The sequence below is a fragment of the Pseudopipra pipra genome, chromosome 3 (genome assembly GCF_036250125.1).
Source record: "Pseudopipra pipra isolate bDixPip1 chromosome 3, bDixPip1.hap1, whole genome shotgun sequence".
NCBI lineage: Eukaryota > Metazoa > Chordata > Aves > Passeriformes > Pipridae > Pseudopipra > Pseudopipra pipra.
Window position 1 is genome coordinate 23,712,601 of NC_087551.1, and position 27,123 is coordinate 23,739,723.

Below are 27,123 nucleotides of genomic sequence, written 5' to 3' on the forward strand. Positions count from 1 at the left end.
GCACCTTAGAGTTTATTTTGCAAGAAAACAAATTACATATCTTTCCCTCCACACAAGCTACAGAAAAAAATTCATATTGTTTAGTCAGATACTAAATAGTCTCAATAAATAATGTACATAAAGTAGCTATGAAAATAGTTATCCTAACAATAAAATACATGTTATTAGATAAAAATGGTAACATTATTCTTCTTGTACAAGGACAAAACATTCATTAAATAATTCCAAGAGAACACTTACAATATAGTTAAAGAATACCTATGAAATTGATATATATGCATAAGGAAAATAATCTACATTAGGTAACAAAACAAAAAAAATAGTTCAGTTACAAAAAAACCCCCTGTTGTTCTTCTTTTATCAAAGAGATGTGTTGAATGTAATGTGATCAGATTGTAAAAAAAAGGCCTAATGGTAACCTGTCCTTAACCTAGGGGGAAAAGGTACAACTAGAAGGCAAACATTAGTCTCAGATTAGAGTTAAAAATCTTTGGCTGTTAACCTTTAAAGGTAAGAAGAATGCTCCATTTATCCACACCTGCAACAGAGGAAGAACTCATAAGCCGTTCTTTTGTAATATTCTTATGTAAAGTTCAATGCCTGGTTGGATGGGGCCCTGGGCAACCTGATCTAGTGGGTGGCATCCCTGCCCATGGCAGGGGTTTGGAACTAGATGATCTTTAAGGTCCCTTCCAACCCAAAACAGTCTATGATTCTATTCCAAAGCTGTAATAATGACTTTAGTTCTCATATTTACGTGAACTGCTTCACTCTGATGACCAAGTAGCATGACTGTTCTCAGCAGGTAAGTAGAGTACAGGGTAAAATCCCTTTTCCCCATGCACCTAATCAATGTCTACAGAGGTTTCCGGTCTACTGTTCAATGCTGTTTCTTAGTCACTCTTTCCATGATAGAGCCATGAGATCTTTTGAATTAGGGTTAAGACCTATGAAAACTGTACCTCCTTCTGTCTGGTCCGTGAGAGTCTTTCAGAACAAGACACATGCCCTGGTATACATGCATAAAGATCAAAGTAACTGCTACCCTATATTGCTGGATATTACCACAACACCAAGGAAAAAAGAATGCCCACTCTCAATAGCTTTTAGATATTAGTACAAGAAATACCCAGTTTTCAATGTGAACTCTCAGAATCAGCAAAATCACGTGTTTCATCGAGGAAATGATCTTTTCTGCTGATACAATACTCTTGTGTTTTTATCGCAAAACAGTTCAACATTTTATGAACACAGAACATCTATTTTAAATAGGAACTATTTCAGTCACAAATACATATGTGAACTTTTCAAGTTAACGACAGATCTTGATCCTTTCATAAATTCCAGATTCGAATAGATGAGAGACTTATTAAAATAATAAGTTTACAATAAAATGAAAACTTTCCTGTTATTATTAATGTATGATTTACATCATTTCAGAGATATCACATTGCTAAGGGTGACTTTCTTCAAAGCCTTCACATCAATGCAAAGGGTGGGTATTTCTTCAAAGACTTCAAAATGCTGGCAGGAGGAACCTAATTTGTGAGATTGCTTTCCTCACTTGTGCACATCAGGAAAAAAAGCCCTTTCCCATTGGCAGACAGTTTTTCCTCCTCTTTGGAGTTGGTCTAGCTGGAAAAGGAATTTTTCTGTTGAAAATCTTACCATCATCCCCAACTGAGTTTTGTTACTAGGTTTCTTCTCTCAGAAGTAGATGACATGCATACTTTAACAGCATCTTTTTTTCCCAGCATCTCTGCTGCTAATCACAGGGTAAATTCATGGTTTCAGAATTATCCAAATTCATTCTATCAAGCACTTCCATGTGTTTCCTTTGGTTGAAAGACTGCGCACAACTTTGATATCATCTATCTGGCTTTTAAACTCTCAAGTTCTCAATGTAAATCTGTTCTCTTCCAAACTGTGTTTCGACTCAGACACAGATCTCCTTTGCACTTAAATCCCATGTTTATATCTTGCCCCCTCCATAATATTCTTCAAGAAAATTACAGTAATAATATTGAATTACACATGTACTTTCTACCTCATCTGTGAATTCCGTCCATTCTAGGGCACGAGACTTTCCTTGTCTGCTTTTCCTACGGGTAAAGAGTTGTAACCACAACATGATCATAGCCTAATACATGAATTACTTACATGAAAAGTTCCTTGCTATCAGGAACTTTTCACAAGACAAATGGTAACAGTTTCTTGGGAAGGATAAAAGATCTGAACTCTGTAAAACTGAATAAAAGACAGAGCAAGAGATAATCTTTAAATCACCTTAGTCTCTGCAATGTTCAGTTGAGTTTATTTTGGGGAAACATGCATCATAAATTCAAGTACTTAGGAGAACTATCTTCCAGTATTACAGAAGAATAATAGAGGTCTGTCATAATGCACTAGGAAGCTACTTTGGCATTTAAAATAAACCTAAAAACCCACACCAAAAAAAAAGCTCACACCAAAAAAACCCCACAGAGAAGCCCAAAACCCAAAACCGCAGCATCAGAGATAGTAAGTAGAAAGTGCTGCAAATCAAGTTAGTTCTGGACACTATTCTGCAAATCCTCAAATTACAAAAGTATCTTTTCTATGAAAGTATCCCTAAATATTCCCTTGATAGAGCTGATACAGCTATGGATTGAATGGCCACACTCCCCAGAAGCTTCAAAACCACAAGAAATTTGCTGTCTCCAATTTTTAAGGGCTTGAAGCCAATGAGGACTCATTCCAATTAACCAGAGGAGGCAGACACATACGATCAGGCATCAGACCTTTGTATCATTAGTATTGCATCACTGCACTTTCTCCTGTACTACATGAAGATTTTTAATTACTCTTAAAATAAAAAATGTCATGGGTAGATGTCCACATAATAAAAAACAAGCATAAAGAAGCTGTATCAACTAAAAATCAAAAAAAAATCTCCAGAAAGTGCAACAAGAATGACATCAGTTGTTAGTACACAAGCATTATCAGGTAGGATACACGAGTATGAATATCTGGAGTATTCACAGCTGTAACATGACTTGGCCTTCAAAATACACTCTGAAGCATTTATGAAACACTGCTTCGAAGGTTTCTTAAGACTTCTCTTAAATCTCTTGACTGAAGACCCTTTCAAAGTCTCTTGATGAATGTACTATTTGAAACCCTAAGTCTATCCAAAATAGCAGGACAAAAAGAGTATTTACTTTCTATAGGTAGGAAGAAATCTCACAGGTAATCTGATAAAGATGCATCAGAAAAAAGTGGTTGGCCACCTTCTTGCTAAATACTCTTTCCACTATTTCTAATTCATTTATTTGAAGCACATTAGAGGAAAAATAAAAGAAATAACTATTTATGATCAAGTATTCGACTAAGCTTTCCAACTTCCAGTGTGAATACCAGTGCACAGTTCTTTTTCCATGTAAGCCATTGTCTTTGCCTGTAGTTCATAACATCTGAAGTGTACAGATAGACAGACCAATTTTGAGAGAACTGTGCCCTTATTCTGCCGAACACAATACAACCATACCAGGGCCCTCACTCTATAATTTCAAAACAGTAAGTCTTCATTCACACTTGGCTTGAAAGTAGATCTACTAACAAGCAAGGAATAATGATAGAAGATAAACTGGAAAATAAACTGGTTATCATGGGATTCACTGAGTAATCCATTTTTCCTCTCTCAGCCTGCTCAATGGGTTTCACCTCAGCTTGACAAGTCTGAATAAGTAGGATCCTACTTCACAGAATGTATTTACTGAGGAAAACTTCACAGGTTGCTTTAACAAACTGGGAAGATTCACCTGTATACCAGTTTTGAGGTGCTTATGAAGGACTTTTTGGTGCTTATGTTGAAAAGATATTGAGAGAAAATCTCTACATATACTTTAATTCAGTGAGGAGACTTTTCCCAAATAGAAACTAACAAGAGAGAAGGAAAAGGCAAAAAGCTGCCTAAAGAATTAGATCCAAGAAATTCCAGAAGAACAGTCACCTTCATGTGCAAAGATTGACACTGAGGAACAAGGCAAACATATGTCCACAGACACATCAACATAAAGTGCCGAAAGCCTAGAGAAGAATAGAAGAGGAGAAGATAAACTATAAAAATAACATCATATTCTACCTTCACAATATGGAAATGATGGATAAAATCCAGTAGCATATGTCTGCTAGAGCAGCAGATTCTCATTTAAGAGAACTTATGTTTTCTCACTGCAGTCTTTTAGTGCTTCCATATGTTTCAAAAAAACCTTGCAAAATGTAAGGCACTTGGGCCAATCCCAGAAATAGAGTCTCTGAACAAACATGTCTTCAGTCATGGGGCTTTACCAATTGAGAAGTTAGAAAAAGACTTTAAAATAGGCTGGAGATGGAACCTGTGGTTGTAATAGAACTGGTAAACTATAGCTAAATAAAGTACATCTAAGTGTGCTAAGTCAGCAAGTGAGTTTACTCCTTTTTTCCATCATGATGTCACTTACTTTGTCTCAAATTGGGATCAATCCCTCTTGCTTGCTCCCTAATCTGGAATTTTGCACAGCTGTTAAAGAGGTAATTTGGGCAAGACATGCTTTAAGAGTATCACAAATCAACTATGAAAAAATCCAAACTGCTTTCTTCCCCTCTTCTACCTTTCTCATCTCAAGGGATTCAGAGAATTTGATTTCAAAACAAAAGAACCATCTATAGTTTTTGACATCTGCCTGCAAAACTGTAATTTCAATATATTTACCCTAACATTTCTAAGTTTAAAAACTTAAATATTTAGGAATTTAGGGAACCATCACTTTAAAGAAAACATCTTGTACTTGCCTATGAGGCTTAGAGAGATAAGAAAGACACAACAACTTCTCAGTGTAATGTTTGGTTAAAGCTGAGGAAGCAGCCACTACTGGAAACAAAGAAGCTAGTTTAATATCATATTTTAAATTTTTCTTTGAATTTGAAGTAATTAAGAAAGCATGGTCCATTTAAGATCACAATATAGATATTAAAAAATATTTCCAAATACGAAGTACAAAGAATAATGCCAATGTGAAACATAAAATTTTTACACTTCCTTATTTAAATCCCTATTTGAAATTATAAACTCTTTGTTAGCAAAAAATATCTCATGGTGGGTTTTTCCTTATTTTTGTTCCATATTTTCTGAAACAGACATGTAATATCACAGCCTATCTTAGTCCCCTCTTCCAAAATATTACAAATAGTTGGAGTACATAAAGGCAATACTACATATTCAACATATTGAAATGGTAGCAAATAATATAAGAAGTAGGATACTTGTTATAAAAACCTAAAATGAAGTTTTATCAGGATGTGTGTGAGGAAAAAGGAAAAGAGGTCACTTCAGGAAGTGACCATAATATCCATAATATCCATACTTTATTGGATAATATTAGAAATAACACAAACACTATTACTGGCAAAATTAAAATTTCGAACTTTGAGCTGGAATTCTGGGCCCAAGCACAGAGATTAAGTCCACATACACTGTAGTTATACAGGTTTCTCTTTTCGGTGATTAAGTTTTTGGTCATTTGTGCAAGAGTTGAAAATTTCAGGTGCAAACCTCTACCATTTTCCTTTTAATGATGACATCTGTCATCCACTTGATTCTCTAATGAATTAGATTTTCCTTTAGCGATATTATGGAATTAAGCCTGCCCATGAGAACCTCGCTGCAAAAGTTACATATTTACAGTAGCTTTGAGTCTGTAGAAATATTTGCATCTAAGGACAATAGTAATTTACTTTTCATTTTAAGTACGCACTATAAGTTATTAAAATCTAAATGTATCAAATGCGCAATACAAATATATAAAGTAGATCAGACACTGGTCATAAGCAGGTATTTGTGAATGAAAATTTAAAACCTTGAATTTCACAGAATTAACTAAAGTGCTACTAGAACATTCCATCATCAAAATAACTACCGAAACCCACAGAATATATTGCTTTCTTCATTCAACTATTACAAACATGATACAAAATGCCGTGCGAGTTCTATATAAATACGTTGAAAGGAAAGATTAATATGGCCATCTAGAGGAGAAAAGAATGATATGAAAACACAGCACACACATTTTCAGGCTTTGGAATATAACATTTTTAGAGGCATGAAGCCAGAAAATGGATGTAATAAACTAATTATGTAATTGATAATAAGTGAACCTTAAAATAATGTGATCAGACATTTTGAAGGTCTTAGTGATGCAAACATATTAATATTATACATGCTTTTAGCAAATCTAACAGGATGTATTAATAAAGACAAGATCATATTTTTGTCTCGTTGTTAAATTTTGTGTGTGCAGAGTTAGACACATCTGAACAAGTTTAAACAGTGAAGACAGAAGTTCAGAGTAAACAGTTATTAGTAAAACTGTTTATTGACTCCCCTGAAAACACACAGCTCACTACTGCAAGATACAACACGTGATAGAGATTAACTGCTGAAGAGAAAATTCAGCAGAGAAAAACAGTTTTCTGAAAGTGAAATATTTGCATTGCTCTACCTCTGATAGAATTCACAGAATCATGGAATGGTTTGGGTTGGAGGGGACCTTATGGACCATTCCAACCCCCCTGCACGGGCAGGGACGTCTTCCACTAAACCAGGTTACTCAGAGCCCCATCCAACCTGCCCTTGAACGCTTCCAGCTTCTCTGGACAACCTGTTCCAGTGCCTCACCATCCTCGCAGAAAAGAATTCCTTTCTAATATCTAATCTAAATCTACCTTCCTTCTGTTTAAGACCATTCCACCTTGTCCTTAATCTTAATGATCAGGGGCTGGTTTACTAGCAAGGAGCAGGAGGAAAACAGAGATGAGACAAAAACGAATTCTGTCCTCTCATCACTTCACTGTAACATTATCAAGTCCTGTTTAACATATGGACTAATCAGTGCCATAAGATGGAAATACAGCCAAAATGCTAAAGACTTAGAAGTAGAAATGGTAAAGTACATATGAAAAAACAGAAGCACATGAAGTCAAATGGAGTGACAACTTTTTCTCATATGAACTAAAGTACATAGGAAGACATAGCTTGCTCATCTTCCACTACAAAGAATCAAGAAATGGTTCTATTACCTGTCTTTACATTTCCTATAAAAATCATTTAACAGTCATGAAAACCAAGTATTTAATGAAATTATTTTCCTAATTTAAGGAAAACAGTAAAGCTTTACACCTAGTTACACTGAAACATCTGGAATGTTGATGCTCCCCCCCTTGGAATCAGAGATTTTTAATGTCATCTGTTCAGTGGACTGTTCCTCTGAACACATATGAACTGTTTGGTAGCAATAGCCAGTCCCTCATTTATTTAAGACTGTAGGCTTTCTTCATGAGGTTTTCAGCTTTCTCTTTTCATCAAAGTTCTAGGTTTGGCAGCTTTCCCTCTGTAATGATCATAACATAACAAGGGACACTCAGCCTTTTCCTCTATTCTAAAACTTTTTTATCATTGTGCAAAGATTCTTTCTTTTTCATTTGAAATAATTTAGGAGGAGTGTGAAAAAGTACTAACACTATTCTAGTGTGCCACCTTCAGGTCACTGAAAAGTGAAAAACACTAGGTTGTTAATCTGTTACCATGTCCAATACTAACCTTTTTTTTTTAATAATATTAAACATAATTTTGTTGAGATTCCAAAAATGAGACAAACATCACTCCGATTTGCAAGCAGCTTGCCAAACACTGTAGAATGACTGCAGGCTGTCAAATAAATAACACTGCTGACTCTGCACTTCGTGTAAAATGTGGAAAGGGAATGATGTCATAAGCGGCAGCAAAAGCAAAATACAGTCAGTATTAAAGATTTAAGCAAGTAGAAGTATGTGGTTAAAATTTTCAAATTTTCTAAGTTACAATGTTTTGACAGTTTTTGCTTTAAAAGGGTTTTTTTCCAAACCCTGAATATGTCTGCATATATATAAATGGGGTTTATATCCAGCTTGCTCCCCGAATGAAAGAGCACTGAGAAGGAATAGCACCTGGTGACAGACTTCTTTAGCAATAGAAGAATAACAAAAAAGGAACAGAGGAGAAACAATTGTAACTTTCCTGATGCAAAACTTGGACTTGCCAACAAGGTTATTTTGTCTTAGATTGTAAATATGATATAGATTTCTAGACTGGAATTTTCATTCCCCAGAAGAGGATGAAAATCAGTGACTATGAAACCTAATGACCTAAGAGAATGATAAAGAAGACAATTCAAAAAAGAAATAAAATACAACCAAAAGAAAAAATTAGATACAGGCTAGCACGATGTCTTTGAAGCTTAAATGTTACAGGGTCAAAGTAAAAAGCTCAGATGAACTGAGGACTTTTCACTGAGAAGATGAACTGAGGTGGATAAAAAAACTGAGCAACGATGAAATAGAAAGACAAATGTCATGACTATGACTATTTCAACAACCAGCCTCAGTGGTTTGAAAAGAAACAAATACATTATTCGGATATGTGAAAGTAGTCTTCTTGTATAATTTGTACTATTTGCTGAAAAATACCATAATTTTTCCCTCTCCTGTTAATATACATCATCACTTTTTCCCAACAGTGACACAAGCCGTATAAAAAATTAGTATCTTGTCTTTCATGTTTCCCCAACTAACACTGCTGAGAGATCTCAGTAGATATAAAACCCAAACATGATACTTTTATTATCCCTCTTCCTCGTCCTTCTCCATCACGGTGTCCAAGGATCAGTTCTTACCACTTGATCTCACCTCTGCGTCTCCTTCACTATTTGCTGGAACTCAGCCTTCCTACAATCTAACAGCAAAGGAAAGAATCGAATTTTCTGATGATCAAAAACGAATTCTCTACTCTGTAACTGAATTCAACTATGGCTTTCATGTGCTTTGGGTCTTAGCTTGGGATCACGAATGATCATACACTAATTAAAAACTTCAATGGCAAACAGACTTTTATATAATTTAATTACATTACACAGTAGAAAATATTTTTTTTCAAGCACTTCTGGACTATATAGAACATTTAAGGACAGATATCTTTTAATTACATGTATCCATGCTTATTAGAAAACATCAAACACCGAAAAACTTCTGCATTTTAATGTACTAAAGGGAGACCAACAAATATCTTACTATAGCACAGTACCTGTATTAGAATCTGACTTTTATCTAACTTCCACAAAAGCTCACTTTTCCCACTCGAAACTGGCTACAGACACAATTCTCACATACAGCTATTTTCAAATACAAAAAGCATATTGACAAAATACTGACAGCAGAATTCTCAGCCTCTAGGTCAAGTTCTCACCCTGACTTAAAATCAAAAAATATACAGCACATAAGAGAATATCCATTGTTTACATCCAACTTTCAGCATCATGGAAAAAATACATTAATCTAATCTTTGTAGTAATTTCTTTCAAGAGAAGAAAACATACAGAACATTCCAGTAATGCACACTGCAATGACCATATGCACCATAGCCAATAACCTATTCCATTTACTTTGCTGTTATAACAGCTTATCAAGAGAGGAATAACATGTCTCCTTTGTATTTATAATACCACAAATTCAACAAGAGTTGCCATGCTTCCTTCCTAAATCAAACCAGTTTAAATTTCCCCCAAAATTAAATTTAAAGAAACTTAATATAACAAGGTATTATATCATTAGCAGTATTTCTGAAAGAATGCACACAAGTCTGTGCTTTTTTTTTTTTTTTTGAGCATGCACAAATATAAAAGGTGTCTGGATATTTCTTGCAGATCTTGACTATTTTCTAGTCAAGCTGCTCTCGTCTAGGACTTACTTATCCAGAACACAGTTCTGAAATTTGGAGTAAAAGGAAGGCTTTTAAATCACTCTTACCTTCATCTATTGAGGCTTCACTACTGTATCCATCATATTCTGCAGACAGGGGACTATATTTTTGTCTGGTTTCCCATATATAGTTTTTTTGCTGTCTGCCATCCACCACTGGCAGCCTGGAACTCTGGGTTCTAGACAAGGCCTCATGATATTTACCCAGTGCTTCATCTTCACTCTCAGATGATGAACCATGCTGGTCTTTACTCATATAAGAATTGTCTGTTTGAATAAAATAAAGCAAATCGACTACAGCTCAAAATAGAATACAAGAAAATAACCATAAAAGGTTATCACTGAAGATATTAAAGATATTTCATTAAGAAATTTTCATTAAAATTTCTGTAATATTTTAAAAATATTTTATTGTAATTATAAGCATTATGTGATTTTGTAACTGGTGAGAGCTATTTTCATTTTCTAGAAAACCTGAAAGATCATTAAGCCCCAAATACCATTCTAATACTTATTCAACAGAAAACTGATCAATTCTTGCAAGGTAGCACGCACTGACATTCTTGAAACCCTTCATTAGGTAGGAAAATGCATTTGGATACCTAACATACAAAAAGGCAGCTCCTGATCCTACATTCCCAGCTGATTCTTGCTGTGAGCATGTAGCATAGCATAGAAATGAAACTCATTTGCCAAGAGAAGCCTACAAAAAAATCATCTTAGGATATTTATGCCAGTAGTGCTTAAACTCATAATAACAAATGGGAAAGAAAATGCTAGTGAAAGATGTTTGCATGCACAATTTTATTTAACTTTAAATAAACAGCCTCTTGTTAAATAACTGAAATTAATGCAGATTCTCACTACAGACATCTGGCAACAGCAAAAATTACATGGAAAAAATCTATCTAGTCAATTCTTTTATGTCAGCTCTTCTACAGTGCCCACTCCTGTGGCTAACGTTTTCCAACTACATCTCAAGCATGACTTCCTCCCACAAATCAAAGATTCAGCTGCATATTTATCTCTGTAAAAGGAAAGTTTCCTCCTCCCTCTTCCAAACTTCAGATGGATTCCACCCAAATTTAACATGCTTTGCACAGGTTCTGTAAATCTCAGACTCCAATAAGCATTAAGAGATTCCATGTAAACTCAGTAAAGGTCAGCATGACCACTACTCAGTGAGCAAGCCTACAGCATATGATTTGCCAGCGAAGTTCCATTACTAGAAGAGCTTTGAGATACCCAAAATGTTGTTTTTCAGCTCCTGATTCTGTGAGAGAATGTTCTCTAACATGCTATCCAGTCATAATCATCCGCTTCTCCCCTCCCTGCTTTTAAGACCTCTTCCCAGTCCCTGTCCTTAGCTCTAGTTCTGCATTTCCACTCCCATTAGTCTCTGCCTTCACACCCAGTCAGCCTCACTCCTTTGGCTGAGTATTCCTACTAAAGGAAGGATTCAGATTACTCAAAATGCAGCCATTTAAAATTAAAGTAACTCAATGTATTTCAATCATATAGGCCTCTTCTACAGTCAAGTGTTTGCCTAACAACAGAGGTCCATCCTTCCTACTTTTAGGTAAGCCTCTAGAGCATATGAATAAAACCACTTCCCATCAAGGTCTTTTTCTCCCTGGTACTCATACAAAAAAACCTATGCTACAAGTTTAGGTAAGACATCTTTTAGAAAGTTACATTTATATGAGTCGAGTCATACTCTAAGTTCCTGCTTTCCAGTCCCATTGTTGTCACCCATCCTACTTCAAATCCCAATCTACTGCATGCATCACATTATATTTGTTCAGGAAGTTTCTGTCCTCACAAAGGACGCATTTATTCTCAATTTTTCTGTTCAAACTTCCACTGTCCCTCAGCAACCACAAACATTAAAGGCATGATAAGACCTGCTCTATTCTTCAACTCCTAAAATGAAGCATATGAGTGCAAATGGGATGGTCAGTGAATTTAACAAGCAAAGTATAAGAAGTGTTTACCATGTCTTTTCAAAAAGCAAACTTTCCAAAAATTTACAACTTCATCAAACTTTGGGGTTTTTTTTCATAAAAGAACATGGGCCTCTCTGACACAGGAAAAGTGCTCTCCCACATTTCAAGTACAAATTCCAATATACAAAGGTGCCAAAATATCTTAGTAAAGCTGATGTGAAATCTACTTATTTTGTTGCACAAATACCCAGCATGTTTTTCCCATAACATATTTTTGGAAACGGCTGAAGATTTTAAAGTATAACTTGAGGGGGAAAAAAAAAGAAAAACAAAACAAAACAAAAAACTAACATGATCTCCAACAGAAATAATGCCTAATTTCATCATAGATTTTTCAAATTTAGCACACAATTTTAGGAAACTGAAAACAAGGTCTTGAAATGGAAAAAGTCAGAAAACCTTAACTGGATATGGTGCTATCAGGTCTACATGCAATGTGTACATAATCTTAATTTAGTATTTACAGGAAAAATAGTGCCTTAATAGACTGCTAATGAGCAACTAGGTCTTTCCAGTCTACGCTATCAATTTTAAACCAAGTCTAACAGATATGGTTCTTCCCATTTTATGGATGTCTATAAAGCAAGTTCAATTTCACTGATCATTTATTGAAAATATCACACCAAGCAGGATCTATTCTGGCTAACACATTCAGAGCAAGAGGCTGCCCAGAAAAGCCTCTGCTGGTACACAGAGTAAAATTTTATATCTCATGCAGCCCTCGATAGGCTAAAACCTGTCAACTTGGAAACTTCTGCAGATTTCCACAACTATAATTAAAGCAGAGCGTACAAGGACTAAAATATAGTGCCAGACAACAGTATTAGATGCATCCTTTAGCATTGCAAGAAATGTATTCACAAATTAGGTTCACTAATCAGCCTGCATAAAGAATGGAATAGTATAAAGCATGATAGCAACATGTTTTAAAGAAGAGTAGAAAGTTATGTCTCTAATAATACACTGACTTTTGTAAGCATCCAGAAGTTCTCAGGGATACCAATTATTTTTTTCTCCAGTTCCTAGCATAAAAGACTGAGAATGTGTACTATTATTATAAGTCATGAAGCAAGACTTCTTCAGAGGACTTAAAAACCTCACTAAAGTTAAAACATAAGCTATCCATGCAAACACTTTTTAAAATTAACAATGCAAATCTGTTTCAGATTCTTGGGAAAAAATAGCTTCCTGTACATTAAAAAAAAAAAAAATCTCAGGGTTTTATGCCTCTCCTTGCCACTTCTTGTTTGACTTTCATATCTTAGTAGGAAACTTGCCTAAGAGAATTCATGTTCTTATTAAAAATTTTGCTTTATTTGGCTAACACGGGTCATGAGCAATTAGTACACTATTGAAATCTATTAATTTGCTTATTACGGGACCTAAAATGCCATTTTTGAGAGAGAATATAGTTTACAAATATAGTATTACATAAAGAAATAATAGATAAGATCATAGTTATCATACAAACATGGAAAACACCTCCTAAACCAAATTAAAAAAACCAACCAAACAAAACCAAAACCAAACCAAAACCCAAGAAAGCAGATAACTGAAGTTTTCAGATAAGGGAAAACACACACACTGAAGAAAAAAAAATGTGTTTCTATTATGAAAGCATTCATTTCTCTGCAGAAACAGCACCTGTGGAAAAGCCTGTGTTGCCTTCTAAAACTTTCCTAGGCAGCTTGCAAAACAACCGTGTAAAAATGCAAGGTTTTAATTCTTACTTTTACTTCAACTGTTATTGCAACCCCTTTATCATCTTGTTTAAGACTAGATGTTAAAGACAGCAGACACAGTATCCATATCAACAACACGCAGATTTTCTTTGAAGACTACAACTTTAAGACAAGCCTCATTCACTTTTTCTATACTTAAAATCACTTAATAGCCATTTTCTCATTGAGTCTTGCATCTTGAAATCATAATCTTACACATCCCAGAAATATTCTGAAGATCTACTGTAATGTAAATGCAAGAGAAGTTACTTCTTTTATCATCTTAGCACATTTTATGCAATGCTTTTAAAATAAACAAAATGAAAATGACATTCCAGAACAAGAATTAATTAATTAATTCATAGTTTTTAACAGAAATCACACAAGGCACTGCAGAGAAGGTAAGAAAAACCATGTAGAAAAGAAAGTAAGGTTAGAACATAGGAAAGCCATTTATTAATCAATTCCTTTAGGTAATAGTTTCAAAAGTAATTAACTTTCAAGAAGTATCAACATCATTAGAGAATGAAGCACTGAAAAAACAAACCTACTTTCATCCACAGGCAACGCTATTATTAAATGTGTACATTACGTGAAAAAAGTAGGAATCATCATAAGTTTCAGGAAAGGCTGAAGAATACAGTTTGCTAATGGACTCCTCACCTTTTCCTGCTGTCTTCTTATTACATAGCTCTCCCTCTAATTTCTTTGAGTTTTTCTTTTTACCATCATTTGCAATTGTAGTTGACACGTCTTCATCCTTTGAGGTGAATTTTCCTTTTCTATCAAAAAAGGCTTCTGGTTTCTTTTCTTCGATTTCATTAAGGCAACTGGGATCATTGTGCATCTTCTTCAAGCTGGAGTCTGATAATTTTTGCTTCTGTACTTCAACAAGTTTTGTTTCTAAATCTTGGGGAACATTCATGCTATGCTCTTGATCAGAATCCTTAAAATCAACTCCAGGTGACTGAGGTTTGATTTTTCTATGCAAGTGATTCTTAGAATTATCCGATACTGCATATAGACAATTATCTTGCTCCTCAATAGATTGCTCCATGGTAAGTTTATTACTTTTCAGGTGACTATCCTTCAAGAACTTATCATTTACAATACACTCATTTCCCCCTACTGCTTCCCTTTTAAAAGGTCCTCCTACAGACTTCAAAACCTGAGGTACTTCTGTATAACTGGATGGATTATCATTATCTGTGCCTTTTAACTGGCTCTGGTTTTTGTCCAAGACATGGTCAGATACTCCAACTTGACTTGTACCTTTTTTTACAAAATCTAATGAATTAGAATAATGAGTCTCTTTGTGTTCTGCAACACCTCTCTTCACTTTCCTGCTAATTTCCTGAGAATGAGTTAATGGCGGTGTATGTTCCTCTCTCCCTTCCACAGGTTTATCGTTCTGCATTTTGGAGCTCTCATCTTCTGCACGAAGGCCATTTATCATGCTGGTTACTTGTTCTGTTACTGAGTCAGCTACAGTGTAGCTGACCTCTCCAACAACACTGGCCAGATCATCCACAGCACTGCTAAGCGTGTCCACCAGGGAAGACACAGAGGGGAGGCTCAGATTTTGGTGAAGGTTTTTGAAAAACGCCATTTGTCCAGCCTATTCAGCAACAATTTTTAATAATGAAAGGTCCTCTGCTTCACAAACAGATCATCTCTGTTTCTCCAAGTTCAATTTCAGAGCTATTTGCTTTTGCTATCTCAAAAATCAATATATTTACCAGGGGAAGTTGCAGCTTTCCTCTTTCCATTCAATGTGCATTGAAAATAATGAGAAAACAGCTAAGTAAATACCTTGAAATGAGGCCACAATCAACCAGCAAAACCATAGTCTTTCATCAACTGCAGCACCAACTAGCCATAAAAAAATTCATTATTTTCAAAAACCAGACAACTGTGTGAGGTGGAAATTTTTTTTTTTTATCCTAACCTGCAAAGAAGAAGTTGTGAGTTAAATTATGTCCTTTCATCAATGTCACACTGAAATAAATCTTTAACACAACACAACCAACACACATCATGGAGACTTCTTCACCCCAAAACATCTGCTGCCTTTTAAATAAGGTAAGGTATTTTGAAACATGAAGATTTGGTTTGTAGCAAAAAAGAAAGGTAACATGACAGACTTAATTTCAAGGGGAAGAAATTTTTTGTCTCCAAGAAAATTGAAAATAAAAATTTAGCTCCATATTTTAAGAGGTAGAGGGGAAGAAGACCTCTCAATTTCCCATTCTCTTCCCTGGGGCCTTTCTCTTTCTCTCACATCAGCTAACAAAGCCTGTTCAATTTCCATGGCACAAAAGCAGAAAGGGGTTGTTTTACCAACCCCAAAATCTTTTCCAAGGTCTAAGTTTCTTTGTCACACATGATCACTAAAGACCTTGTTGTATTAAAAGTATTCAGTAATTTGCTAGTCAGAGATGTTTCTAATGTTTTAGTTCTTTAAAATTACTTTCCAGGTGAAAAATGCAAGACCTCCAAAAGTTTGGTGAAGGATTTTAATAAGCTGAGTGAAAACCCAATAATCCATTCACAAATTTACTTGAAAAGATTTAATTTTACACAATTATGGAATGTTTAAAATGAGTTCAAGAGTATTCTCAGAGTGCAAGAGAAGTATCTTCCCATAAGTAAAGGTCAACTCTTTGGTTATATAGCTGTTGAATTTCTGTAGCTCGTGGACACAAAGGTTTGTTCCTTTCCAACTACTGCACAGTCACAGGAAAAGTCAACGCTGTTGTGTTGTTACATCCTTGTAAAAATGTGCAATTTTATAATTAAGTTTAGTACACTGTATGTCAAATACTTACAAAGTTTATCTTGTGAATTCTTTCTTGTAGTGTATCCTGAATCGAGATCTGGGAAACCACTAACATTTTCAAAACACATCTTCTTATTAATATATAGGAAAAGTAGCAACATGAGAATAATGAACACCCCAACTGCAGACAGGAATCCAATTGCTTCAGGAGATACTAAAAGAAACAGAAAAAAACACATTTTTCAAAATCTTGTAAAAGTTTACAAAGTTGTAACAGTATCAGAATTGATCATTATTAAATACCTCTAAAGTTGCAAATACATATGCAAGATATAACTAAAAAAACACCATTTAAATTTGAGTTAATGTTTAGTCATCTTTTCAAAGAACAGAAAAGCATCTGGTCCTAATCCAAGCGAGGACTGACCCTTTGAGGAAGAGGTTCTGCCAGAGTACTGGACTCCATAACAAGACAGAAAAATGGGGAGATTACCAGAAGACGTCAAGGCTGATGATTTCTGATGGAACGTCTGACAGAGTGAGCACTGGAAGGGAGTTAACAGCAAGCCCTCTTCCTGGAAGGGGATGGAGGTTTGGCTGCCTGGGCTCAAGGACAGCTCTGAGATAGTGCTGCTGAGGAGGGACTGAGGCCTTGCTTTGTCAGCCTGTTATGCTCAGCACCTGGCTCCTCTTCCCTTAGGGACCAGCTGGCCTGCGCTGCTCCCTGATAACCAGGATACCGTGTGAGCAAAGAAAGGAATGAGAAAAAGCACGTATGTTCACTTGCATATGAAGCAGAAAGAGCTACGTGGAATAGAGATAAAGCACACTTAATCAAAACCAGGTAGAAGTAAAAGAGACCAAAGTAGACTGACGTGTCTTAGCAACCATGTAAAATAAAGAATATGTAATTGCTATTAAGCAGGTAACTGAAAGGGAGTATTGGTGATATTTGACAGGGGTAGAATCTTACAAGTCCATCAGTATCTAACAACATCAATAGGACCATTTAAGGCCAAGTTATCAAGGAAAGGGTTTTAGAAATATGAAATCTGCAAGTGGATGTAGCAAATTGGAGCAATAGAGAAAGAGCAATTAAGGGGCAGCTTGTTTATTTGAAAGTAGAGTGGGTAGAGAAAGGTATACAGAAGGGTAGGAAAAACAAGCGTCTAGAAATGTAAGAGGTAAAGAACAACTCATAAAGGCAGTACAAGAACAAAAGTGGGCAGATCTTTTGAAAGGCATGCAGATGCCCACAGACTCTAATGAAGCTGAGTTGCTTCATTAATAAAGGGTCAGAGGGAAGACTCATGGGAAACCCAGTGGACTCTCCACAGGGTCCACATCCAAAACACTCAAAGTGAGAAGTGAAAAGGGTGACAGAACTGTAAATTTGTTACTAACTGGGGTGGGAGGCTAAAGTGAAGGTTATAGAACTGTAATTCCAAAATAATACAGTGCGATTGATAAGAAAAAAGTGTTAGAACTCAATAAATACATGGAATTAACAATGGTATAAGGCATTATAAAACTGTGATACCTAGTGGATTGCTGATTAATTATCTGTTAGCTGGTTTATTAGTAGTGATCAATTAAGAAGCATTATAGCCTCAGTTATGTCTCAAACCTACATTCTACAGAGAGAGAGTAAGATCTTGAGGTAACAGACACCTTAACACTTAAGAGTGGTTTTGTCGCCGCAACTCACAGACGTGCATCCTGGATTGAACCCAACTGCATTCATTGGGATGAAAGCTAGGATTTCACATACCCCTTTATTCCTGCTGATTTTGCTAGACTCTCTACTCACCACCATAAATCACACTCGTGATTTTTTTTCTATTTATTAAAGATTTACAAAGATTTATCGGATTTATGAATTCTATTTGCCAAGATTTTGGCACTTCACTTTAGGACTATAATGCTGCATGGCAACATTTTCCACTGTGTAAAAAGGAGTAGGATTACAGAAAAGTTGGCAACACAGCCTGGATTCTCAGAGATGCAATACAAAAGAACAAGAGGCAAGAGTCTGAAATAACTACAAGAGAAATTCCAGTTGGAGGGGGGGAAAATCCAGAATAAGAGGGATTTATCACTGGAACAGATTGCTTAGATCAGTCATAGAATCCAACTTTAACGTTACCCCTGTTTTGAGGAGGGGCCTGAACTTCAAATTACTTTCCCAGGAGCCTTCCAAATTAAATCATTCTCTGATTTGACATATGCCCTTTGTAAATCTGGGCTCATACATCTATGTAAAAGTGCTGACTGAGAAACACATGCAGTTCCACAAACTCTTCAGTTCATTCTGCAGGATGACAGGGAACATTTGGGTCTGTGGTGCTGTTCTTAAATTATTAAATACGTGTCTTTCAAAAACTGAAAGATCAAAAGAAATGTGCCTTCCACCATCCAAAATGGATTGGTCAGACTTGCACTTCTGTTTTGAGCTGGACATCCAGACCTATCTGAAACTGTGAAAATTATTTTTGCTTCACTTTTTAACTCTGACCAGAAGAGATCACATAACATTGTGTCTACAACCCTGAAAATTTTTCCATGAAAAGGAACTTGCCGATAACTTCAAGTGAGACGTCCTGCTGCATCAAGCAGAGCAACAAGGTGAGAAAAGTGAAATTTTATTCTGGAACAGAGAGGAAAGGCAGCTAGTTTGTTGTTGTTTTGTGGGGGTTTTTTATATTTTCATTATCATGAACAAATAGAAACAAAAAAAAATTGGCATATGTCAGGCATTGATTTATTGTTTGTCAGGCATTCCATTTTCATGGAATCTTACTACATATGGGAAAACTCTGAGACTTGACAAAAGCCTCAGCTCATTTTTGACCACAAAGTTTAACAGATGACATCTCCCAAGGTTCTGCTGGCAGTAGGCATGCTCCTACCCCTCCCAAGACTGCATATGGATAACTGAGAATGTCTGGGGCTATTGGAACAACACCTAGTTTTCTTTGAATTATTGGTCCTGACCCAAATGAGACTAGAGACTGGGCCAAGAGCAGAAAATCTTCATTCTTCAATGAGCTCCAGTCCCTAACACTTATCAAGCATAGAGGCAGTGGCAGAAAAGGCAGGAAGAAGAAAATGTGATTCCCCAGAACGCAGGGACCAACAGAAGTGAGAGTGAAGTAGAAGGCGGCAATTAGACACAAGTTAATGATGTCCAGTGAGGAAATGGGAAGTTATGAAGATGGTGTAACACGGAGACGGAGTACACAGAACAAGCCAGAAACTGATGAGAAGGCAAGAAAAGAAGACAGATTAGGAAGGTTTGACAGATAAAGATCATAGGACCACAGAATTTATCTGTGAGAATAACTGCTTTATTATTGGAGCAGGCTGTCCTAAGCAAGTTTATCTGAATTCAATGTCAACACTGATTTGAGCAGGAGACTGAACGAAATTCCAGTCATGGAATGGTTCACAATGAAGGACAGCAAATGTTTCCTTCTAATAGGACAAATTGTGCAACAACTTCAGAGAAAAATGCTCTTGTGTATTTCACATTCAATCTTTTAAAACTGTAGGTTTAAATTGTTATTTCTTCTTTTTTTATTTATGCTTACATTGCTCAGCAACCAAAGCTGCTCTGATGCATCCAAATATGTGCTTAAGGAAGTTTGCCACAACCTAAAAGTAACTTGAAAACCCAAAGCCTTTGAGTTTTTTTCTCCAGTACTTCATGGACACTAATTAGTAAAAAAAAAAGCACTGTCTGCAAGCTTGATAGTTCTCTATGGAAACACAGTATCTGATGACATCTTTCTGGAGTGAAAAAAGAAACTTTGGCTGATACCTAAAAAAAAGAATGAAACTTTAGCTGCAGCAAGACTAATTAATTATTAATGTAATTCAGTGTGAACACAGGACTTGAAAATTGTATTTTTGTATCAATTTGCAACCATGTAAAGAGTCTTAGAATACTTGTTCACAGATTAAGTATATTATCAATTTGAAATCCTGTAATGTATTACCATTATAAAGCCAGGGAAAAAAAATTGTACTTCAATTTTCCACATGAAATGTGTACAAATTCCCATCTATGAATACAGGTTTTATACATCACATTAATCTTTCAATTAGTTTCTCACCGTTGAAGTGTCAAGCAGGTACGCTTCACAGACAGAGAGAAAAAAAATTCTTTTTTGCATATAAAATACATCTGTGCTACATTCAGCACCAGAATTATTTTGATTCAACACACATTGTCATAAATTCTGACTTGTCTGGGCATTAATTGTACCATGAAATGCATTTTAAAAACTCTCAGAGGTTCCCAGTGGTTTCTTCTACTATCAGAAACGAGTAGAAAAGCATTACTTTCTCAAAGTCATATTTCAAATTCAAAAGTCTTACTTGTATGAACTTCATAATTATCCTCAGTTCTTAAGAAAAACAAAAATGAAAGTTTGAATTTATGAATTAATTTATGTTTGAAATTCATAATAATATAACACAGTTTTAAAAATACTAAAAGAACTAACATCTTCCTACAGTCATTAAGACTAATTGAACTGCTGGCTATGGAAATGGCATGGAAAGTTATACTCATTAGAGAAGCATTACATTAACATCACTTTAGTTCACTTTTATTATTATCAACACTAGAATCAACATTATTAGAATTCAGAAACTTACCATCTCTTCATCTTAAATATCAAATTAGCATGTCTTTCTCAAATAACTTCCCTGTTATGAAATAATTTTTCTTTTACAAAAGATGTTTCAAACTCTTCAGAAAATAACTGCATCTTTAAAATCACCAAAACAACAAACATTCTCAGACGTATTAAAAATAATTTATTATTTTTAATATTAAATTTAAAAGCATTTAATATTTTTAATATAGATCTACCCCCAAATTGTATTTAATATCCAGTCAATTGGTTTTAAAGCTTCCACATTCCACATCACACTGCTCACTCAGTACTATGTACAAAGCCACGTAGTTATTTTAATGATGTTTCAATTATTCATTTACAAATGCAACACTATCTCTTCTGCACACAAATCAAGGAACTAGGGGGTATGAGGTGAAGAACCTCATTACCTTTAAGATCCTAGTACAAAAAACCAATTAAAATGTAAGTTTGTTTTTATTTATAACCTGTTTAATTTTTTTACAGTTTGATCCAAGATATTTTAGCCTATTAAATTCTTTTAAGTAAATAGGACTGTTGTTTTGCATTTAGTCTTGAAGAAGAATTATTTTTATTGCTATTAATTTTTTACACCATTGCATCTTAACATTACACAAAAATAACCTGTACTGTCCAGCTCAAAAATATTTTCATCCAAATGCTATTTACTGCTGCTTGTTACTTCTTTCCAACTTGCACAAGAAATTAACATATTCTCAGAAGGCTGCACAGATTATTGAACCAAAAAATGAGATTTGTGCCTTGACTGCCTTTTCTCTATGCTTGAACTATTTATCTCCAAGGAGGAGGTATTTATTTCTCACAGGCAACTCGTGTCATAACAGAAAAATACAAACAAAACCCACTCTGCCTCCGTCTGCTCCCCAGTCTGCTGGTCTGACTGATTACTCGAACTGTACTTTCATAAGTGTCAGTTTACATGCAAATATTTTTTTCCTTTTATAACTAATTACAAAGGATGGTCTCTTCTCTAACAGTAAGTAACTGAACTTGAAGGTTACCTAAGGTTTTGTGCTCTTTCTAAACAGCTTTTCTTTGACAATGAAAACTCAATACATAATGTTTCATAACAATTTAGCAGCATTAGTAACTTCCTGTTTGCTGGAGTAGTTGAAGAAGCACTAACAAGTGAATAGAACCTCGTTTATCTGGACAAAATCATATACCTACAGAGGGCAATATTTTATCCAATGTTGTGTCAGAAGACTTAAATATTAAATTCTTGACTATCTGCACTTTTTGTAAACTTAAACTGTCTGGCAGCTGAGATCAGTATTAGAATACTTTCCCGTATAAAAAACAGGAGCAACATTCCCACAAAAATTGACTACCTGATATTGCTGCTAAAAATCAATGACAGACAATGAAATCAAAATTCTCTCTAAATATTTATATTAAACGTGTCAAAAGACAAAATTCCAAACATATTTCCTATGCTTCCTGTTTTAATCTTTCTTCTTTATCTCATATGAGACATTGGAACTATGTCATTCCCTTCTATGAACTTACCTATTTCTCTTATGTTTTGGCGAAACAATCTGGAAAAGTGGTTTAGCTCAACTTAAAACACACAATTACATCTCATTTATCAATGGTTTTAATTTTTTAGTTACGTTAGACAACATTAAAACTGAAACTTTCCTGTATAAAGATGCTGCCCCTCCAAAACTTACATTTTGGCTTTGTTCTGCAGCACAGACTTTGTACCTTGGCCCACTACAAAAGGCTACATCTGTCAGTGTATTATGTTAAATACACTTTATACTGCTGGTCTTATGACATTCCTTCATTTGTGCCTGTTGCTCATGCATCTTGCACTTTTTTGTGCAGCAAGTTTACACACTCTCCAGTACAAATGAAAAGCACCTGTAACATGAGCTACCTATATTTCAACACTTTAAATACCTATATCCGGTATAGTACCTTGAGTGACATGCAATTTCAAACGAATATAAACTTGAAATGATAACTGAATTTCAATCCAGAACTGAGAAGAGCATTGTATTTCCTAAATGAGAAAATTATTAACAATCTTAGCAGCGCGTACCTTTCAGGAGTTTTTAGGACTGATAGAACGAAATCAGGATGAAAGTGCTTATTTAACTTTCTATTTAGAATAATAACGCCCTTTAAATAGACCTTTCAAAGTAAGACTGAGGAAAACAGAAAACTTACATTATCTGAAGTGATACACGATGCTACTTATGGGTTAATTTCTAAAAAATTTCATACACCTACTATTAAGCAAAACATAAATGTGCTTGTTTACATGAGAGGTTCACTAGAATTAGTGTATTGAGACAGCTACACTGCTCTAACTCCACTGTCACTTTTATTCCAGTGGAAACTTATCAGTAATAATAGAAATTTTTTTTACCATTTGGTTTATGTCACTTCACACTGGCTGAAGGATAATATGCACTTCTACAGAGAGAAATCAGAACTTCTTCTCCTCTTCATTCTAATCACAAGGACTAATAAGAAAAATACATTTTAACATCTAGATTCCAGGAATTCTTTCACATAGGAAGAAAGTCTAGAATTTATTTTAATTAAAAAATTCAGTTTATTTGATTTTATGATTAGCAATTAAATTACTTGACTAAATAAACATCAAATAGAGTTCACTTACTTCATAAAATACAATCACAGAATCATAGAATATGCTGAGTTGGAAGAGACCCACAAGGATCATCAAAGTCCAACTGCTGGCCCCAAGAGCCACACTGTGTGCCTGAGAGCATTTTCCAAACACTTCTTGAACTCTGTCAGGCTTGGTGCTGTGACCACTGCCCCGGGCAGCCTGTTCCAGTGCCCAACCACCGTCTGGGTGAAGAACCTTTTCCTAATATCCAACCTAAACCTTCCCTGACACAACTTCAGGCCATTCCCTCGAGTCCTGTCACTGCTCACCACAGAGAAGAGATCAGTGCCTGCCCCTCCACCTTGTGAAGAAGTTGTAGACTGTGATGAGGTTTCCCCTCCATCTCCTGTTCTCCAGGTTGAACAAGCCAAGTGACCTCAGCTGCTCCCAGGTTATGATAAAAATGGCTGGGTTTATTAAGTTAACTAATCACATACATAAGTGCATGAAAATACTTGTAGCAACTCTAGTATTGCCTCTGCAGATTGTCATTTCCAGGATCCTTTTCCCTTTCTTTTAAAATACCATGCTGAAACTGTCTTTTGGAAATAAATTTCATTACAGGAAAAAGAGGACTCTGGTCTCCAAAATACCACTGATCTATGAAAGAATTTAGGAATAACTGAAGTCATAGTCGGAGAAGGAGATTTAAACTTTTGACAGAAATCTTTTAATTCCTAAATCCTTATGGGCTGAGGAAGTTGTCAGCCTGCCATCCCTGCTGATTTACCAGTCCCTCAATGCCTTTTCTCTCTAACATGGAATTCATCTCCTATTGAGTAATATCTCACAACAGAAATCTCTGAAAAGAAACAGCAAAGGAAGCATCACATTGCCACTTGGAATAGACACTGATCATGGAATCATGTTGATTACCTGCAAATCCCAATAATCTGTTGCAATTACATAGCATATTACATGACTATTATCCACGCAGTGGGTAAGAGAACAGCAGTGGTTATAAATTTTTTAATGGCATTCTCAAATAATCCTCCCAAAGCAAAAGTATTTAAGACCCGCAGGGGTCTAGAGACTTGTGGTTTAGAAGTTCATACCTATTACAAAGTAGGTCTCCACTATGGGGGGAGGAGGAAATCTATGTACTAAAAATCTTCTAAAACCACATTTTTCCCTATCAGACACTACAATTAACATCAAAGCATGAGACAATCCAGCACAGTAATTAACTAGGATATACAGCAAAGTACTGTGAGGTAAAAATGATTATATGAACATGCAAACTTCTTGAGTGAAGAAATACCAGGGTTTAGATATAGCAAAGTTCTTACACAGAAAACTTGCTATGAAAGAAGAGGTACTGCCATAGCTGGAGTTAAGTGACCTCAGCAGCTGCTGCTTTCCAGAAGACTCCCAACACAGGGGAACATACAGAAGCAATACTCTGCTTCAGTAACCTCAAAGAAAAGTATTTATTTCATATTAAATTTTCTCTAATCCAAAACACATACATACAGATTAACTTTCCAACAGAGTGCAGAATTCAGTATATATTCCAGTGATGTTAATTTTAACATTATAACTTCCATTTTTATAACATGTAGCCACATTTCTAAAATATCTCCCAGGTCTATTAAGTTTAGCATTCATGGAATAAAGGACATAAAATTTTTTCAAGCCTTCAGAAAAAAAATTATTTGTCTATTTTAAACTAATTAGTGTACAATTATGAACAGACTAATTACTATTTTCTGCCTATATTATAAAAGTAGCTTTAATTGTGTATACCTTTTTAATGAAGAGGTTTTATTCCTATCTTAAGAAAGAGAAAATGCACTTTACTTTTTACTGTCCAAATCTGAACCTCTAAATGAGCATAGAAATTACACATATTTAAAATCATAGAATCACAGATTATCCTGGGTTGGAATGTGAGGTTTCCTAATTTAAAGAAATTTGCTACCGTCTGTGGCATCACCTTTCTCTTTATGAAGCACAAGGAGTTCTATCGACTAGATGACAGCAGGGAGAAAGGGGAAAAATATTTTATTTCTTTTTCAGAAGCAATTATTTAGTGTAGACTATCATAAAAATTGTAAGGTAACTTGAGCATCAGATGCAGTTGATTTGCAGTAAAATAATGTTTCTACTTGTAAAATGAAACTCATGAATAAATACTATTTTTTTCCATTAGGATTAAATGCAGTTGGCAACTTAACATTCAGACACATGCAAATGGATAAGAATAGTTGACCAGAACATTAAAGAGGAATAGTTCTACTTAAAACATACTTCTGACAAAGCAAAAATTCATACCTTCTTATCTTTTCAAAATTATTATTACAAGTGACATTTTTCATTGTCAGCCAAAGACATTGTCTTTCTGCAACTTCTCTTTTGCATATTAAAGAGAGCACTTCTGTTCCATTATTAGTCACAAAGTCAGTTTGCTGAACAGTTTCCTTTGTTTGCAAGACTGCCACAACAATAGACAGAAAAGAACATCTTGCAAAAGAAAAAAGAGCTTAAAATAATTTTTAAACATCTGTGCAACTCAGCCCTTACTCAGATACTCAATCTACAATTCCATGAATTAAATACAGAATACATTGCTGAGTTAGAAGTATCACTTTGCATTACTTTGAGAATAAACAAATGAACAAGGGTGAGAGACCTGAAAGTAATATGGCCATGTATTTTCTCCTTTAATGTCACTTCCATGCCATACGGTGAATATCATACATACCAGAATATATTTAAGAGAATACCAGAATATATTTAATATTTCTTCAGTAACACCTTAACATCATAAGCACTCATCTCAAGTTTGATTTGTCTGTACAAACAGAACTTGAAAACAGCCTTAAATAAAATATTACTGCATCTAACAACTGCCAATTCCAAGTTGGACTTGCAGCTACAGTGCACTACACAACCACAAAAGATACATTTTTCTCAAGTGTGATCTCAAGTTCCCTGAATTCTTTTATGTCAGTAGCAAATAACCAAAGGAACACCTTACAAAACTCTCATGACTCTCTCAAAAACAAGTGTGTACTAGGAAAACAACCAGCAAAAAGGCAAACCATTAACTGAGTAGTTTCAGAAAAACTGTCACCTGCTGTCAAAAACTAAGCAAGACTCTTCTTTCCACAGCCAAGTCTTCAATTTGTATTGTCAGATATTGAATATGTGTATGCACACAAAACAAACTTGCATTAAATAATAGAAGTAAACAAGATGTTAATTTATAATAAAACTAGAAATACGTTTTTCTTTTCTTTTCAGTTTTCAGAGTTCAACAATGTGTAAATACAAGCCCACGCAAACAATTCAACCACTTAACTATGTTAAACATAGGAGACACAAATTTTAGTGCCTCCCTAATAGGTGATCATACATCTTTAAAGTTATTTTTGATAGCTGGAAAGTGACTTGTTCAGGATTTTGTGGCTATTAGATGTTACATCATGGCCACAAAATACATTTTCAGGACACACATTCTCTGTATTTATGCATTTAG

At 35.1% G+C, this 27,123-nt stretch overlaps 1 protein-coding gene across 7 annotated transcripts in view; it reads right to left on the minus strand.

Annotated features, from left to right (window-relative positions):
• SYT14 (synaptotagmin 14) overlaps window positions 1-27,123 on the minus strand; it is a 94,615-nt gene that overhangs the window by 51,286 nt on the left and 16,206 nt on the right. For 2 of the 7 annotated variants that reach the window (XM_064648316.1, XM_064648315.1), the window contains exons 3-4: window positions 16,363-16,527; window positions 9,856-10,074 (exon numbers count right to left, since the gene is read on the minus strand). In XM_064648316.1, coding sequence (XP_064504386.1) covers window positions 9,856-10,074; window positions 16,363-16,527 — 384 coding nt within the window. Of the gene's footprint in view, window positions 1-9,855; window positions 10,075-14,197; window positions 15,415-16,362; window positions 16,528-27,123 lie in introns of those variants that run through there. The other 5 variants (XM_064648312.1, XM_064648311.1, XM_064648317.1 and 2 more) reach the window with 5 other exon arrangements.